The sequence below is a fragment of the Hemicordylus capensis genome, chromosome 2, assembly GCF_027244095.1.
Source record: "Hemicordylus capensis ecotype Gifberg chromosome 2, rHemCap1.1.pri, whole genome shotgun sequence".
Taxonomy (NCBI): Eukaryota; Metazoa; Chordata; class Lepidosauria; order Squamata; family Cordylidae; genus Hemicordylus; species Hemicordylus capensis.
Window position 1 is genome coordinate 227,279,584 of NC_069658.1, and position 15,238 is coordinate 227,294,821.

The 15,238-nt window shown below is 47.0% G+C and overlaps 1 protein-coding gene across 1 annotated transcript in view; it reads left to right on the forward strand.

The window, feature by feature from the left end:
• Nucleotides 1-3,152: 3,152 nt before the first annotated feature.
• Nucleotides 3,153-15,238, forward strand: part of LOC128342000 (zinc finger protein 91-like) — a 42,872-nt gene continuing 30,786 nt past the window's right edge. Inside the window, 5 exon segments of the mRNA XM_053288776.1 lie at nt 3,153-3,343; nt 4,986-5,594; nt 6,402-6,528; nt 7,534-7,616; nt 8,129-8,255. Of these exon segments, the coding sequence (XP_053144751.1) occupies nt 5,190-5,594; nt 6,402-6,528; nt 7,534-7,616; nt 8,129-8,255 (742 nt within the window). The 5' untranslated portion in view covers nt 3,153-3,343; nt 4,986-5,189.

Genomic DNA, 15,238 nt, shown 5'->3' on the forward strand with positions numbered 1-15,238 from the left:
TCTGGGTTGCAAATCAACTTGAGCATAGTGCGTTCATAAACAAACAAATGAATAAATTATATATTGTTTGTTCCAGAAGTTTTTGTCATTTTCTGCCATGAAACAAGCCACTTATAGGACTTTTTGGTAGACTGATACTCTCAGGGCTCCCCTTCCTACCTGTTGGTTGTAGTTTTGCCTTTCCTCCATCCTTTTTCTGATCTTGCACTATGAAGACATAAAGCTCAGGGACACCGGTTTTCCTATCCAAGTATGTAACTTCCTAAATAAACCTTTTGGACATGTTTCCCTGTTTCAACATTCCTCAGGGGTTACTGTACTTGTGAACCTCTCCCTAACCTGCCTTCATGCAAGTTGAGCGGTTGAGCAGAATGGTGACCACACATTTTGCTCCATAACTCCACTTCCACAAGGGCTAGAAGGTGCAGAAGAGGGCAACCAAGATGATCACGGGCCTGGAGCAACTTCCTTATGCAGTAAGGATACAACATCTGGGGCTTTTTAGTTTGGAAAAGAGGTGGCTGTGGGGAGACATGACAGAGGTCTATAAAATTATGCCTGGAGTAGAGAGAATGGACAGAGAGAAATTTTTCTCCCTCTCTCACAACACTAGAACCGGGGCTCATCCTGTGAAACTGGAGGCCAGGAGTTTTGGGACCAACAAAAAGAACACACACACACACACTTTTCACACAAGATTTTGAAGTGGTTTACACTGAAAAATAAATACATAATAAATAAGATGGTTCCCTGTCCCCAAAGGTTCTCTGGCCTCTTCCCAGCAATACCCAGGGTCCCTGAATCTTCCCAGGGCGCCGCTGTTAGCAGAGTCTGGCAGTCCTCCTTGGTGTCAACCCTCAGCCTGCCTCGCACCAGGGTAACCCCATTGCCTCTGGTCCTTCCCCTGCAACACTGAAAGATGGACTGAGAGGTGGGTGGCTCCTCCAGGTAAGAGGCTTGGAATATTTAGGGTTCCAAAGACGCATGCTAAGGGGCTGCCCAGAGGCACTGGGGAAGCAGACAAATGTAATCCCTGGCTGTGGAGTCAGGAGGATAGCTCTGAGCCCCAAAGGAGGAGCAAGAGGAACCCCCCCCCATCCTTCCCATCACGCTTCATCACATAACCTCTCATTAAATTACTTTTATGAACATGGAGCATCTGCAAAGTTGAAACAATAAGCAACATAGATATGCATGGGTCAATACCCACAGCAGTCACTGGGAATTAATTCCAAGTTTATTTATTGTTCCATTTCTATAGCACGTTTCATTATAATTAAATATATTTCATTATAATTATATTTAATATATTTAATATGTTAAATTTTCAATATAATTAAAACAATGCACAGTTAAAGTAGAAATTACAAGTACAAACATTAAATATAAAAAATAATATATATTTAAAAGTTTAAAAAACTAATATAAAACAGAAACACAAAGCAGAAGCAATAAAAACTGTACTCTCATATAAAAGCCTGGGTGAAGAGCCATGTCTTGATTTCTTAAAAAAAAAAAAACTGACAGAAGGCAGTGATGCCAGCCAGGAGAGCATTCCAAAGCCTGGAGCTTTTTCAGATGGTGACTTTACCGCAACCTTACTTTGGGAGGGTTCATGTGCAGGGTTCAAGGCCTGATTTACCGTGATATTTCAGAGACCACTTCACACACGATTCGGGTTTTCCCCTCCATATTGGAACCGAGCCTGACTTATGTCTGGGGTATAAAAATCCACTTTTTGTGTTGGAGTATCCGTTTTGCCCCGCAGTAAAGCCTCATGGTAAAGCCTGCTGTCTGAAAAAGCTCCTGGGGCAATGACTGAGAAGGCCCCGTCCAGTGTGCTCGACAGCCAAGCCTCTCTCACCTTTGGCACATGGAGCAGAACACCTTCAGGTGGCCTTGTCAAGCAGGCAGCAGCCCTAGGAAGCAGGTGCTCCTTCAGATATCCATTTGTCGATCTAGCTCAGCATGATCTACACCAGTGTTTATCAACCACCGGTCCATGAGATGTTGAGTGCTGGTCCATGAGGAATTAATCCCGACACCAAACAACTTCGAGCCAGTGGGGGGCACCGCTGCTGGGAGCTCTCCGGAGCTCATTTCTAGGCATGCAGCCCTCACTTCTGGGATAATGTTCCTTTTGAGGAAGCTAAATAAGTGTTATCCCAGCAGCGAGGGCTGCCTGCCTAGAAATGAGCTCTGGAGAGCTCCCAGCGGTGGTGCCCCCCCGGCTTGAAATTGTTTTTGGGGGGTGCCTGGGGGTGGGGGCGAGGGGGGTGACCCCTTTACTAACTGCTGGTCCTGGAAACTGCACAAAGGATGTATCGGTCCATGACTCCAAAAAATGTTGAGAAACGCTCATCTACACTGACTGGCAGAGGCTTCTCCAAACTTCCAAGTGGGAGTCTCTCCCAGCCCTGTCTGAAGAAGCTGCCAGCAATTGACCCTGGGACCTTCTGCATGCAAATGGTTTCCCACTGAGCTATAGCTCCATCCCCAAATATCTCACAATACTCACTTGCAGTTACCCATCCAAATGCAAAGAAAGGTGGCTCCTGCTTAGCAAAAAGGACCATTCATGCTCACTCCCACAAGACCAGTTCTCCTCCCAGGGGCGGAGCCACCATTGGGCAAACAAGTTCAAAGAACCCGGGCTGCCACCAGTCAGGGCCTGCGCCTCACGGCCCCGACCCATCCCCCGCATCTGACATCCGATATGGGGGCTGTTATTTTGCTCCCAAATGGGGCTGTGCATGCCTGTCTGGAAACAAAATTGGTCTGCGCTGCATCTCCCTTTAAAGGCAGGGAGAGTCACTCTGGCCCACACTGCCCAAAGCAGCGTGGGCCGATCTCCCTTCAAAACAGGTCCGTGTGGCCCCACTTGGGAGGCAGACCACGCTCTCTGTGTCAGACGCAGGTTTGGGGCCACCGTGGCCGAACATGGGCCACTGCCAGCCTCGCTCCACGCCTGTCTCCTCCTAATGAGAATCAGTGGGTACCAGCTGCCAATGCTAGGAAACCTGACCAGTGAACACATTTTATTTGACTCAGTGTCTCCCAGAGGACAACTCCCCCGACCCGGGGCGGAGCTCTAATAAGTCACATGGGTTCAAAGGGCTGGGATTTATGTCTCTAGACCTTGTCTTTGTTCCTGCCACTGATGTCTTGTATGGATAACTGTGGATTGGCTGGGGGTACAGTTTAGAAAGCTCAAGTCAATCATCCGTTCTGCCGACTGATTGGTCAGTTCGTATGTCTGACTGGATGCTGGAACCAGTAATTTTCTGTTAGGATGATCTTTTACGGAGAGTAGGACTGTTGCTTGTAATGGAGTAATAGTGAGGTAACAAACATTAGTAACTTATCTTTCCCAGCGGGGATTCGAATCAGCAACCTCTTGCTCCCTAGGAAAGTTACTTCCTCCTGCGGCTAAAGAACTCAGCCAGAACAGCCTACGGACTGGTGAACCCCTCCCCAGGACCAGAAGTTATTCTAACTATTGATGCTTGAGTGCTCTGAGGAGCGATTTCTTCCCCTGACAGGCCTGCCACCTGCATGTCCTTCTCTGGGCAGCCAAGGGTGGGGGAGACTGGAGGAGGCGGATTCCCAAGGGGTGATCCAAGTGGCCCTCCTTGTGCCCTCCTGGAAAGGGGAGAGCTTCGAGGATGTGGTGGCTGGAAATGGGACAGGAGGGGGTGGCTTTAAGGAGCTGAGGTTTGCACTCTGCTCCCCAGGAGGCTACACTGTGTGGGGAAGCCCAGAGGAGGAGGAGGAGGAAGTGGGGTGGGGAGTTCTCAGGAACAGACCAAAGGGAAGGATCCTGCATTGAAGGCTTTGTTCTGTGGCCCTAATGGGGAGACCACCTGCCTCCCCCACTCTGCCTTTCAAGGCCCAGCTGCAGCTTTTGCAGAGCTGCGGGGGAACTGAGCCCTGCTGGCAAATGGGGACTGTCTTGCTCCGGTCCGACATGATCTGCCAAGTGCAAAGGAAAGGAGCGGGGGGCGGGGGGGGGGGAGCTTCGTTTCGTTTCCTTCCCCAGCAGAGTCAGTCCTCCAAGGGGTAATAAAGGGAGAGATTCGAGCGGGCTGTGTTGGCCTGAAACAGGGACTGCTCATTGGGGTCCTTGGGAGGTCGTAGCTCTGATTCTGATTGGGGTCCATTGGGAGGCACATTGGGGTCCTTGGGAGGTGGTGGCGGCTCTGACTCTGGTCCTTGGGAGGTGGTGGCCGGGGTGTTTGCCCTCCCCCTGGATGTGGGCAGAGCAAGGGGAGGGGCTGTGTCTCCTCCGGTGCCTGGAGAGGCTGCCAGAGGTTGAAGCTGGGGCCTTCTGGAGCGGATGCTCTTTCCAAAGTGGGCCCCTTGGGATGTGGGAAGAGCAGGGAGCCTATGCGGTGCAGCAGAAGATGCCAGGCAGGCAAGTGGGGAGGACCGAGGCAGGGAGAGCTCTGTTGGGAATGGGGAGAAGAAGCTGGGGCTGGGATCTCTGTATCCTACACATGTGAACATCCTCCGCCGTTTGTCAAGAGCGAGCCACTCTCCTTAGAATTTTTGAGCTCAGAATCACTAGAAGGAACAGCAATATTTTATTTATTTATTTTGCACGTATATACTGCTTTTCAGGTGTGAACCTCCCAAAGGGGTTTACAGAAAACTTAAATAAAGAACAATCTATCAAGCCACACATGTACATGTTTACGTGGGCCTCAGTCTCCCTTGTTTCTTCTGTCCTCCCCTCAGAGCAAGGTGGTCCCTGGTCGCTCTGCGGTGGCAGGTGAGGGGGAGGGAGGGGCCGCTTCAGCTGGGACATAGTAGCTGGATGGGGGCAGCTCCCCAATAGTGAGAGGGGAGCTCAAGGGTAGGCAGGGAGATGGAGGGGCTGCATGTGGGGGGTGTTGTAGGGACAGCCCAGTGGCCAGAATGCACTGGAAAGGTTTGGCCAGTGCCTGCCAGGTGAAAGACTTGAGATTTGTCTGCTTTTCTTACAGGGAAAGTCACTAGCTAGAATCTTCAAACTTCCATCCAGCTGCATGACAGGATGTAATGCTGGAGGAAAGAAGGAGGTTGGCTACACGGAAGTTAATCAGCTCATCTGCCTGGAGAGCTCTTGATTGAAGAGAGAAATCTGGCTGGAGAGCAAGGAGAGCTTTGGGTATTCCTGGACGCTGCCTTCCTTGCACGGCAGAGCAAAGATGGAAGATGCTAACTCCGTGGGCCCTAAAGTAGTTGGAGGCTGTGAGGTTGGAAGCAGTGGGGAATTCTGGGACAAACCCGAGCACAAGATTCCAGGAGAGGATACTGCCAGCTCAGAGGCCCAGCGCCAGCACTTCAGGCACTTCTGCTACCAGGAGACCAAGGGGCCCCGAGAGGTTTGCAGCCGACTCCACAGCCTTTGCTGTCAGTGGCTGAAGCCAGAAAAACACACAAAAGCTCAGATGCTGGACCTGGTGATCCTGGAGCAGTTCTTGAGCATCCTGCCCCCGGAAATGGAGAGCTGGGTCAGAGAGTGTGGAGCAGAGACCAGTTCCCAGGCAGTGGCCCTGGCAGAAGGTTTCCTCCTGAGCCAGGCAGAAGACCAGAGGCAGGAAGAACAGCAGGTGAGAGAGCAGTTTATCCTGGAAGCTGCAGAGGCCTCAGAATGTGGAGATCCTGAAAAAGGAGCCAGATGTGGCATAAAAAAGCAACTTGGAAATCATTCATGGAGATGATTTATTTATGTATTTATGTATGTATTTATTTATTTGTTACATTTTTATACCACCTTTCTGCCTTGAAAAAGGCACCCAAAGCAGTTCACAACATTAAGAGAAAGCTAAATTACATGATCCACCAACTTCAACCCCTTCTTGAGTTAGGGGTCTTCTTGAAGACGTGGCAGGGCATCTGATTGCATGCAGAATGCCCCCAGTTCCATCCCTGGCATCTCCTGCCTGAAACCTTGGAGAAGAAGTCACTGCCAGTCAGTATAGACAATACTGAGCTAGATTTAACAAAGGCAGTATATAAATGGACATACTACGTACTTTGACCAGACCCCTGCTAACTGGGTAAAGAGGCACCTTTTACCGTGGTGATTCTCTTTATTTAGCAGGGGGAGAGTAACTGGCCCTATCCACCCCCAGCACAGTACTTCCAGTGACTGTTGCTGGTGTGTGTCTTATGTTTCTTTTTAGAATGTGAGCCCTTTGGGGACAGGGAGCCATCTTATTTGTTTGTTATCTCTCTCTGGAAACTGCCCTGAGCCATTTTTGGAAGGGCGGTATAGAAATCAATTATTATTATTATTATTATTATTAATCTGATTCAGTATGAGGCAGTTTCCTCTGGGACCTTCCTGCCCCGTTCCCTTTCTAATGCCTTCCTTCCTGCTCCCTGTTGGGATTCTCTCTTTCTGTCTGTCTCAGGTGCAAGGACTGTTGTCGGAAGTGGCCCCTGACTTCCCTGAGGCCGAGAAGGCTCCATCAGGCACCAGGCAGAGGCCTCTGTCCAAGGAGATCCCCCAGGAGGGCAGCAGTGGGGCCACCTTGCTGGGTAAGGAGGTATGGGGCGGGTGCCACCTTATTTCCCCCCCTCTCTCAGATACCCCTGTGAAGGAATGAGGCCTTTACCTCCCCTTTGTGCTTTTCTGATGTTTGTATTATACATGTGATTGCTTCCTCCCTGTGTTCTGTATTAAGAAGCTCTGCAGGGGTCAACAATTCACAGTCGCTGTTCTACCGTTTGGTCAGAAAGGGATGTTTAAATTTTGGAGGGAAGAGAGGGTTTGATTTGAATGGCTATAGTTAAAAACTGGAGGGAACTTGAGTTTAGTTTGATTGGTTTGTTTAGAAAGGTTGGAGGGGGGAAAGAGAATAAAAGGAGGCTTGCCTGCAGCAGAAAGTTAGTTAAAGCCCGAGGAAGGTTTTAAAGGCAGGAGTTTCTCCCAGCCCTACCTTCTGCCCATGATTGAACCTGGGACCTTTTGCATGAAAGCACCCTGTGGCCCACTGAGCCATGACCCCATCTCCTAAGGGGAATCTCTTACGGCAGAGAGGGCTCCCATGTCTCCGACCCATCCAAATGCAAATAAACATGAACTCTGTTCAAGCCAATTCATGCTTACTACTGCAAGACTGGCTCTCCATCCCAATGTATCTTTACTTTGGAAAAATCATCCCGAGTGGGCATTTCCCCAACACGTCTCCCACTCCTTTTAAAATATCTTGCCCATTTCCCTGTCTGATATATTTCACAGAAGGAGAGCACCTGGAATCCTTGCCTTGCTTTTATGTTCCCCTTTGGGGATGGGGGTGGCAGCAGACCCTTTTCTCCAGCCTCTCCCACACTTTAAATAGACAATATATTGTGTTTTGACTGTCATCAACCTGATGTGTCAAAGCCTTTTGAATTCTGCACAAAGTCAACATGAGAATTTTTTTAACTCTATACCCCAAGATTCTCATTCTCATTCTCTCTCTCTCTCTCTCTCTCTCTCTCTCTCTCTCTCTCTCTCTCTCTCTCTCTTATTCTCCTATATCACTTTTGTGTCCTTTGCAGGTGCTGGAGTGACGTTGCCAGGGCCTTCTCAGCCCTCACTTCTGCCCGGTGGGATGGAAGATGCTTCAAGCCCACCGAAGAAGGTATTGGAGGGATTGTTGGGAATGGAGAATGACAAGCCCTATTCCTTGGACACCCCACGAGGGCTGCAAGTGGCCCTTTTTCCTTTGGCTTCCATCAAAGCTGCTGACTAGAAAGCCTTGAATCTTGTGAAGGTTTGAATCTGACTAACCAGACGGGGAGGTGCCTTTGAAACGGTGGGCTTTCAAGTATTGAGTGGGGTGTGTGCGGGGAGTAAGTGTGTGTCTTCATCTCATGAGAGCATCTTTTCCAGGGGTAGTTGCTGGTATCTCCACTGTGTGTTTCTAGTTGTACCCCATTTGTGACAGGACACCATTCCCCCCCACTTCTTTTTCTATTTAAACAATATCAGTAGCCTTTTTAGTTTAAAAAAGGGGGGGGCTCTCTATAAATATAATAGATGACCCTGCCCTTCTCACAGCACTTTTCCTGAACAACTCTTGTGGATTCTGCTTCAAGGAAGCAACCATTATGCCTTCTTCGAGGGTGAGCATGTTTCCTTCCTCTCTTGCAGGGCCAGGTGAGCTTTGAGCAGGTGGCTGTGCATTTCACGGAAGAGGAGTGTGCTCTGCTGGATTTGGACCACAGAACCCTGTACAGGGAAGTCATGCAGGAGAACAGGAGGAATGTGGCCTCTCTGGGTAAGACTCCTTGAAAGGGAGGAGTAAAAAGCCTAGTTCAGACATGATGTTGTACAGCTGTCTGTACACACTCATATCTGTGTTTGTGTGAATGACTAGACCTGCATTCATGTTAAAACTATACCTAGGTACGGACCCAACAAATGCGTAGTATAGATAGGAAGGGTACTGATGTACCTGTGTTCAACACACCATGTGAATGACTTTGTGTGAATGGAGATCTTGCGAGAGAGAGATCGAGCTGGTCTGCTTAGCTGGTAAGAGTATAGTACAGATATTGCCAAGGCATTGGGTTAGTGGTATCCTTGTTTGTGCCAAACTAGCAACTGGAAGATTCAGTCTCAAATGCCCCTCAGCAATGAAGCTCCTTGGGTGACTCTGAACTAGTGATCTCTCAATCTGACCTACCTCATAGGGTTGTTGTGAAGGTAGAAGGGGAGAAAGGGTGGAATGTAAATGCAATAAATAAAACTCAAGCCTGAGGATGCTCTGTCGGACAACCCCAAAGATATGACACTGCCTTATGTGGAGTTAGACCCTTCAGCCACCTCAGCCAGTAGTCTCTACACTGACTGGCAGCAGCACTTCAGAGTTTGGAAGAGGGTTTTCCCAGTCCTACCTGGAGATGCTGCCAGGGACTGAAATGGGGGCCTTGTGCATTTGAAGCAGATGCTCGGCCACTGAGACTGGCAAACTGGAGGGAGAGAGATTTCAGCCTTCCAGCGTGTCTTGGGAGAGGGAGGTCCAGCATCTGTGCAGAGACTGGTCCTGCAGAAGGAACTGTTATTTTTCTGACGGGGTGTTTGTGTCAAGAAAGAGGCATTAATTGAGATTTAAAAAGGTTCCTAGCAGCTTTGGCCCCCTTTCTTGAAAGAATCTCATCTTGACAAGACACAACAATCAAGAGGGAGCTTCTGTGTCTCTAGATGCATTTGATCAAGTTGAACCACTACACTTGTTTCAGACATTAGAAATGTTTGGACTTGCAGGGAATTTCACTAATTTGATAAAGCTTATGTATGAAAAAACATTTAGTCACATCTTGGCAATGGTATATTGTCAAATGAATTTCATTTAGAAAGAGGAATAAGTCAAGGTTGCCCATGTTGGAGAAAATTTGCTTCCGGGGGTTTTTTAGAAAGCAGGGCCACAACATTTAGTCAGATTCAAAGCTTTATTGATCACCACATGCTGGGCTATCAATCATGAAGTGAGAGAGCCCCGATTATGTGCGGATACAGAATATATACAGGTGAAACTCGGAAAATTAGAATATCATGCAAAAGTCCATTAATTTCAGTAATGCAAATTAAAAGGTGAAACTGATATATGAGACAGATGCATTACATGCAAAGCGAGATAAGTCAAGCCTTAATTTGTTATAATTGTGATGATCATGGCATACAGCTCATGAAAACCCCAAATCCACAATCTTAGAAAATTAGAATATTACATGGAACCAAGAAGACAAGGATTGAAGAAAAGAACAGTATCGGACCTCTGAAAAGTATACTGTATACTGTGCTTGATTGGCCAGCAAATTCGCCTGACCTGACCCCATAGATAATCTATGGGGCATTGCCAAGAGAAGGATGAGAGACATGAGAAAAAACAATGCAGAATTGCTGAAGGCCACTAATGAAGCATCCTGGTCTTCCATAATACCTCATCAGTGCCACAGGCTGATAGCATCCATGCCACGCCGCATTGAGTCAGTAATTGCTGCAAAAGGGGCCCAAACCAAGTACTGAATACATACTTTTCAGAGGTCCGATATTGTTCTATTCTTCAATCCTTGTCTTCTTGGTTCCATGTAATATTCTAATTTTCTGAGATTGTGGATTTGGGGTTTTCATGAGCTGTACACGTGTGTCATGATCATCACAATTATAACAAATTAAGGCTTGACTTATCTCGCTTTGCATGTAATGCGTCTGTCTCATATATCAGTTTCACCTTTTAATTTGCATTACTGAAATTAATGGACTTTTGCACGATATTCTAATTTTCCGAGTTTCACCTGTAAGCAGAAGTCTTATTAATTATGCAAATAATAGGATCCAAAAGATGCACTAATCCCAATGCTCCCACACACCTCCAGCAACCAATCACGGACCATCAAAAAGATACATTCTTTTTCCCTTCTGTGCATGACCCGCCTTGCAGAATAGTAATGCCATTGTGTACCATCAGTAACTGCAGCATCCCCCTCAAAACCACAATGGAGTCCGTTTTTCCACGACACCCATTCTCTGTTGTTGTTTGCATTAGTTATGGAACCTTTTGCTAAATCTCTCAGAGATGAGACCATTTCAGGAATACAGTTAGGAAATGAAGAACCCCTGGTGGCGCAGTGGTAAAACTGCTGCCCTGTAATCAGAAAGTTACAAGTTCAATCCTGACCAGGGGCTCAAGGTTGACTCAGCCTTCCATCCTTCCGAGGTTGGTAAAATGAGTACCCAGAATGTTGGGGGGCAATATGCTAAATCATTGTAAACCGCTTAGAGAGCTTCCAGCTATAGAGCGGTATATAAATGTAAGTGCTATTGCTATTGCTAAGAACTTAAAATGTCCTTTTGCACAGATGATATGGTCTTAACTTTGTCTACTAGAAGAACCTCTTTCCCTGTGTTCTTTAAAATGTTAATGTATTTTAGATCTGTGTCTGACTATAGAATCAATTACATTAAATCAGGATGGTTAAAGACACATTTCAGCAAAGGTATCACAAAGCCATTATGGTGTAGTGGTTAAAATGCTGAGCTCAGCTGAAGAGGCCTGAGTTGAAATCCCTGTTCAACCACAAAACTCCCTAGGCGACTCTGGGCCAATCACTTCTCTCTCAGCCTAATCGATCTCACAGGTTTGTTGTATAGCCGTGTACATCACTCTGGGCTGTCTGAATGAAGTGTGGGATACAAGTCCCCGAGGATGTGGATGAGGTGTTTAGTCGGGTTCGGCCAACCACGTCTATGTTTGACCCTTGTCCTTCGTGGCTTATTAAATCTAGTTGGGAGGGAATTTTTAGCAGGGTCCAGCAGGTCTAAATGTCTCAGAGAGAGACAGAGAGGTCTCAGCTCCATTGAAGGAAGCTATTATCTGACCACTCCTAAAGAAACCCAGTCTGGACCCAGAGGATGTAAACAACTATGTAGGCCTGTGGCCAGTATTCTCTTCCTGTACAAGGTGCTTGAGCATGTAGTGCTTGACCAACTCCAGAAGCTCTTGGAGGAAACAGACTGTCTCGATCCATTTCAGTCAGGGTTCAGGCCCGGCTTTGGAACAGAAACTGCTTTGGTCACCCTGTGGGATGACCTATGCAGAGAGAGAGAGAGAGAGAGAGAGAGAGCAGAGGTAAATTGTGCCGTTGAGTTGGTGTCGGCTCCTGGCGACCACAGAGCCCTGTGTTTTTTCTTTGGTAGAATACAGGAGGGGTTTACCATTGCCTCCTCCCGCACAGTATGAGATGATGCCTTTCAGCATCTTCCTATATCGCTGCTGCCCAATATAGGTGTTTCACCAGCGGGGAGCCAAACCGGCAACCTCCGGCTTGCTAGTCAAGTCCTTTCCCCACTGTGCCATGCAACCCTGTTAATTCTCTAGCATCTCTCAGCAGCTGGTATCCTTATTGGATAGGCTGGCCGAAACTCAATCCAGACAAGGCAGAAGTCCTGTTGGTCGGTGGTTCCTCTGCCCGGATGGATGATGTCCAGCCTCTTCTAGTTGGGGTTGCATTCCCCCTAAAGGACCAGGTTTGCAGCTTGTGGGTGTTCATTGATCCAGCATTGTCACTAGAGGCTCAAGTGGCCTTTGTGACTCGGAGCGCTTTTTATCAGCTTCAGCTGATATGCAAACTGCCATCTGACCTGGATAGAGCTAGCTTGGCCACAGTTACTCATGCTCTGGTAAGCTCTCACTTGGATTACAGCAATGCATTGTACGTGGGGCTGCCTTTGAAAACAGCCCAGAAACTGTAGCTGGTACCAAATGGGGCTGCAAGATTATTCACAGGGACTGGATGTTTTGAGTATATGACGCCAGTGCCTGGTGAGTTGCATTGGCACCTAGTCCATTGCCGGGCTCAATTCAAAGTGCTGGATTTAACTTGTAAAGCCCTAAATGGCTTGGGGTTGGGTTACCTGAGGGAGCACCTTGCCCCTTATGTCCCAACCTGAACCATAAGATTTTCTAAGGCCCTGCACCAGGTGCCCCTGCCCAGTGGGGTGAGGCGGGTGACTACTAGGGAGAGGGCCTTTTTGGTGTTTGCACCCGTTTATGGAATGCTACTACTACGAATATTTACACACTCCAAACCAAAGTTCTCAAAGCAGTTTCCATTGAAAAATAAAAATTCCATAAATAAGCTGGCCCCCTGTCTCCAAAGGGCTCACAATGTAAAAGGAAATATAAGGCGGATACCAGCAACAGCCACTGGAGGGATACTGTGCTGGGCTTGGGTAGGATAGCCTTCCCAGTGAGGTCCGCCTGGCTTCATCACTTTGTTCTTTTAGACACCAAGTAAGGACCTTTTTGTTCACCCAGGCATTTTAAATTCTTGTTTTCAGATGAGCTTTTATTTCATTTTAACTCATTTTAAAATGAGTTTTTAAACTGTTCTGTATTGTATTTTGTATTTTCTTTCTCCTTTTTTGTCTGTTATGATTTAATATGTTGTTTTTTATTGTATGTTTTAACCACCCAAAGAACAATTTGTTATGGGCAGCTAACAAATTAAGTTCTTCTCTATTTATTATTATTATTATTATCATTTATTAAGTGTAACAAATAAATAAGTAAGCAAGAAGAAAGCTGGGCTCTGATGATTTGGAAATGTTACATATATACAAAATAATGAGGGTTTTTTTAAAAAAAAATTTAAAATGTTTTTAAACATTTTATAACAATTTATATTTTGCAACAACATGCCCAAGTTGCCCCCCACCCTGCCCCCATATCCTCCCCCCAGAAAGAAGAGGAAGGGAAAAGAAAGAGGAGAAGAAGGGAGAATCACCATTGCACTAGATGTGGATAGGTCAGAAAGATTCTTATTCTAAGAAAAGATTAAGAAAGTTATCCCAAATTTCAGACCATTTATCCAATTTATTTACTTTTAAGAGAGCCCATTTTTCATGGGCCGCAAGCTCAAGCAGGTCCTATACCCAATCCTCTCACCGAGGCAGATTGGGAGATTTCCACAGCCTCAATATCGACCTCTTGGCAACCAGCAGGCTCCGCCAAAGCCATTGTTTAGAGCTGTATTTTAGGCCCCAGCTGGTTGGAATAAACCCCAAACTGCATTTCCATCCTTCAGTGCAAGAGATGAATCCAGCACTAAGTTAATTTGCTTAGTGACCTCTCTCCAGAAGCCTTGCACTGTGGAACATTCCCAGAACATATGTGTTAAATTGGCCTGTGGATTGTTGCATCTCCAACAGTTGCTATTTGAGGACATTTTTAATCGCATAAGGTATAGAGGAATCCAGTAGGCCCTGAAAATAATCCTCTGCTGGATGAGGCGCAATTTAAGATCCAATGTACTGCATTGAACACTACTTTAAAATATTTTGCCGTTGCTCAGGTGACAGTTTATCAGAAAGTTCCAAGTTCCATTTGTAAATCTAACCCAGGGTCAGAGGCGTAACTAGGGGAAACGGCGCCCGGGGCAAGCACTGAAATGGTGCCCCCCCACCGCGCCCCCCCCAACATATGACATTATACTTAGGTTTTTCCTCACAAGCGCCCGCCGCCGCCGCCAAGCCAGGCCACTGACTGGCCGCCAGGTGCCAGCAAAGCAATGGGGGGGGCAGGTGGCATGGAAGGGACCGCTCGTGGGGAAGGGGGCACCGACACGCTCCCTTGACTGCTGCAGCGCTGCTGCACTGAGCAGGAAACATTTGTATTAACAAAAAAAAAAAAATTAAAAAAAATTGGTCATGGCGGCGCCCCCCACGTGACCAGAAAAGATGGCGCCCGGGGCACGTGCCCCCCCTGCCCCCCCTATAGTTACGCCTCTGCCCAGGGTCCGTGTCTCTCTGCACAATGGCATATAGGGACTTATTTAGTTTAGGGAGAGAGGCCATCTTAATGGCAAGCCCAAAGATAGCTGAGTTGCTGGGGTCGCCAAGGCGTCTGGACCTAATTGAGCCGATATGGTATGTCTCAGTTGCATATATTGCCAGGCACATGCCGGTGGTAGATGGAACTCCTCTTGCAGGAGTGCAAAGGGTTTGTAGCTATCATTTACATTTTTCAGCTGTGATAACCGGTAAATCCCTTTATCAATCCAATGTTTCCACAAAATTGGTTGTTTGTCTATCAATATATGTGAGTTACCCCACAGTGTCATATCTATGTGGGCATAGGGATCAAAGTTTAGTTGCCTTGCCAGTTCCTTCCAAGCGTGTCTGGCTGCCCATCCTCGCCTGGGGCCTTTCCAGGTTTAATTTTTTTAATTGCTTCCTGGATTTCAGCCAAGGATATGGGTGCCGCAAGATGTGTGGCTTGTGTATCAGTGAGGGTCGGAATCTGAATTTTATCTAGGAAGTGTTGGATCTCTTCACACCCATAGGAGGGGACATGATTATATAGTGCTAAGTAAAAATTTTCAAATGCTGCATTAATTGCCTTATTATCAGTATATAAATGCCCATTACTGTCTTTGATGCATGCTATATGGAAGTGATTTTGTACTGTTTGATTCTAAAGCTTTTTCTCCTGATTCCCAGTACGTTTGCCTTGAGCAAGCTAGAAGGGAGTCAGCCTCCCTGGCATGTAATAGATTCAGTTCATATTGTAGCTTCAGAAGACTAGAGTAGGAACGAGGGGCTGGGCTGGTATTGTATTCCAACCAAGCCGCTTTGAGTTTCTCTTCCAATTCTTTAATGTTCTTGAGCTGTTCCTTTTTTTTATATGAGGCAAAGGCTATAATTCTGCCTCGTAAGTAAGCCTTAAGGGTATCCCAAAGAAGTGCCAAGCTAGTCTCA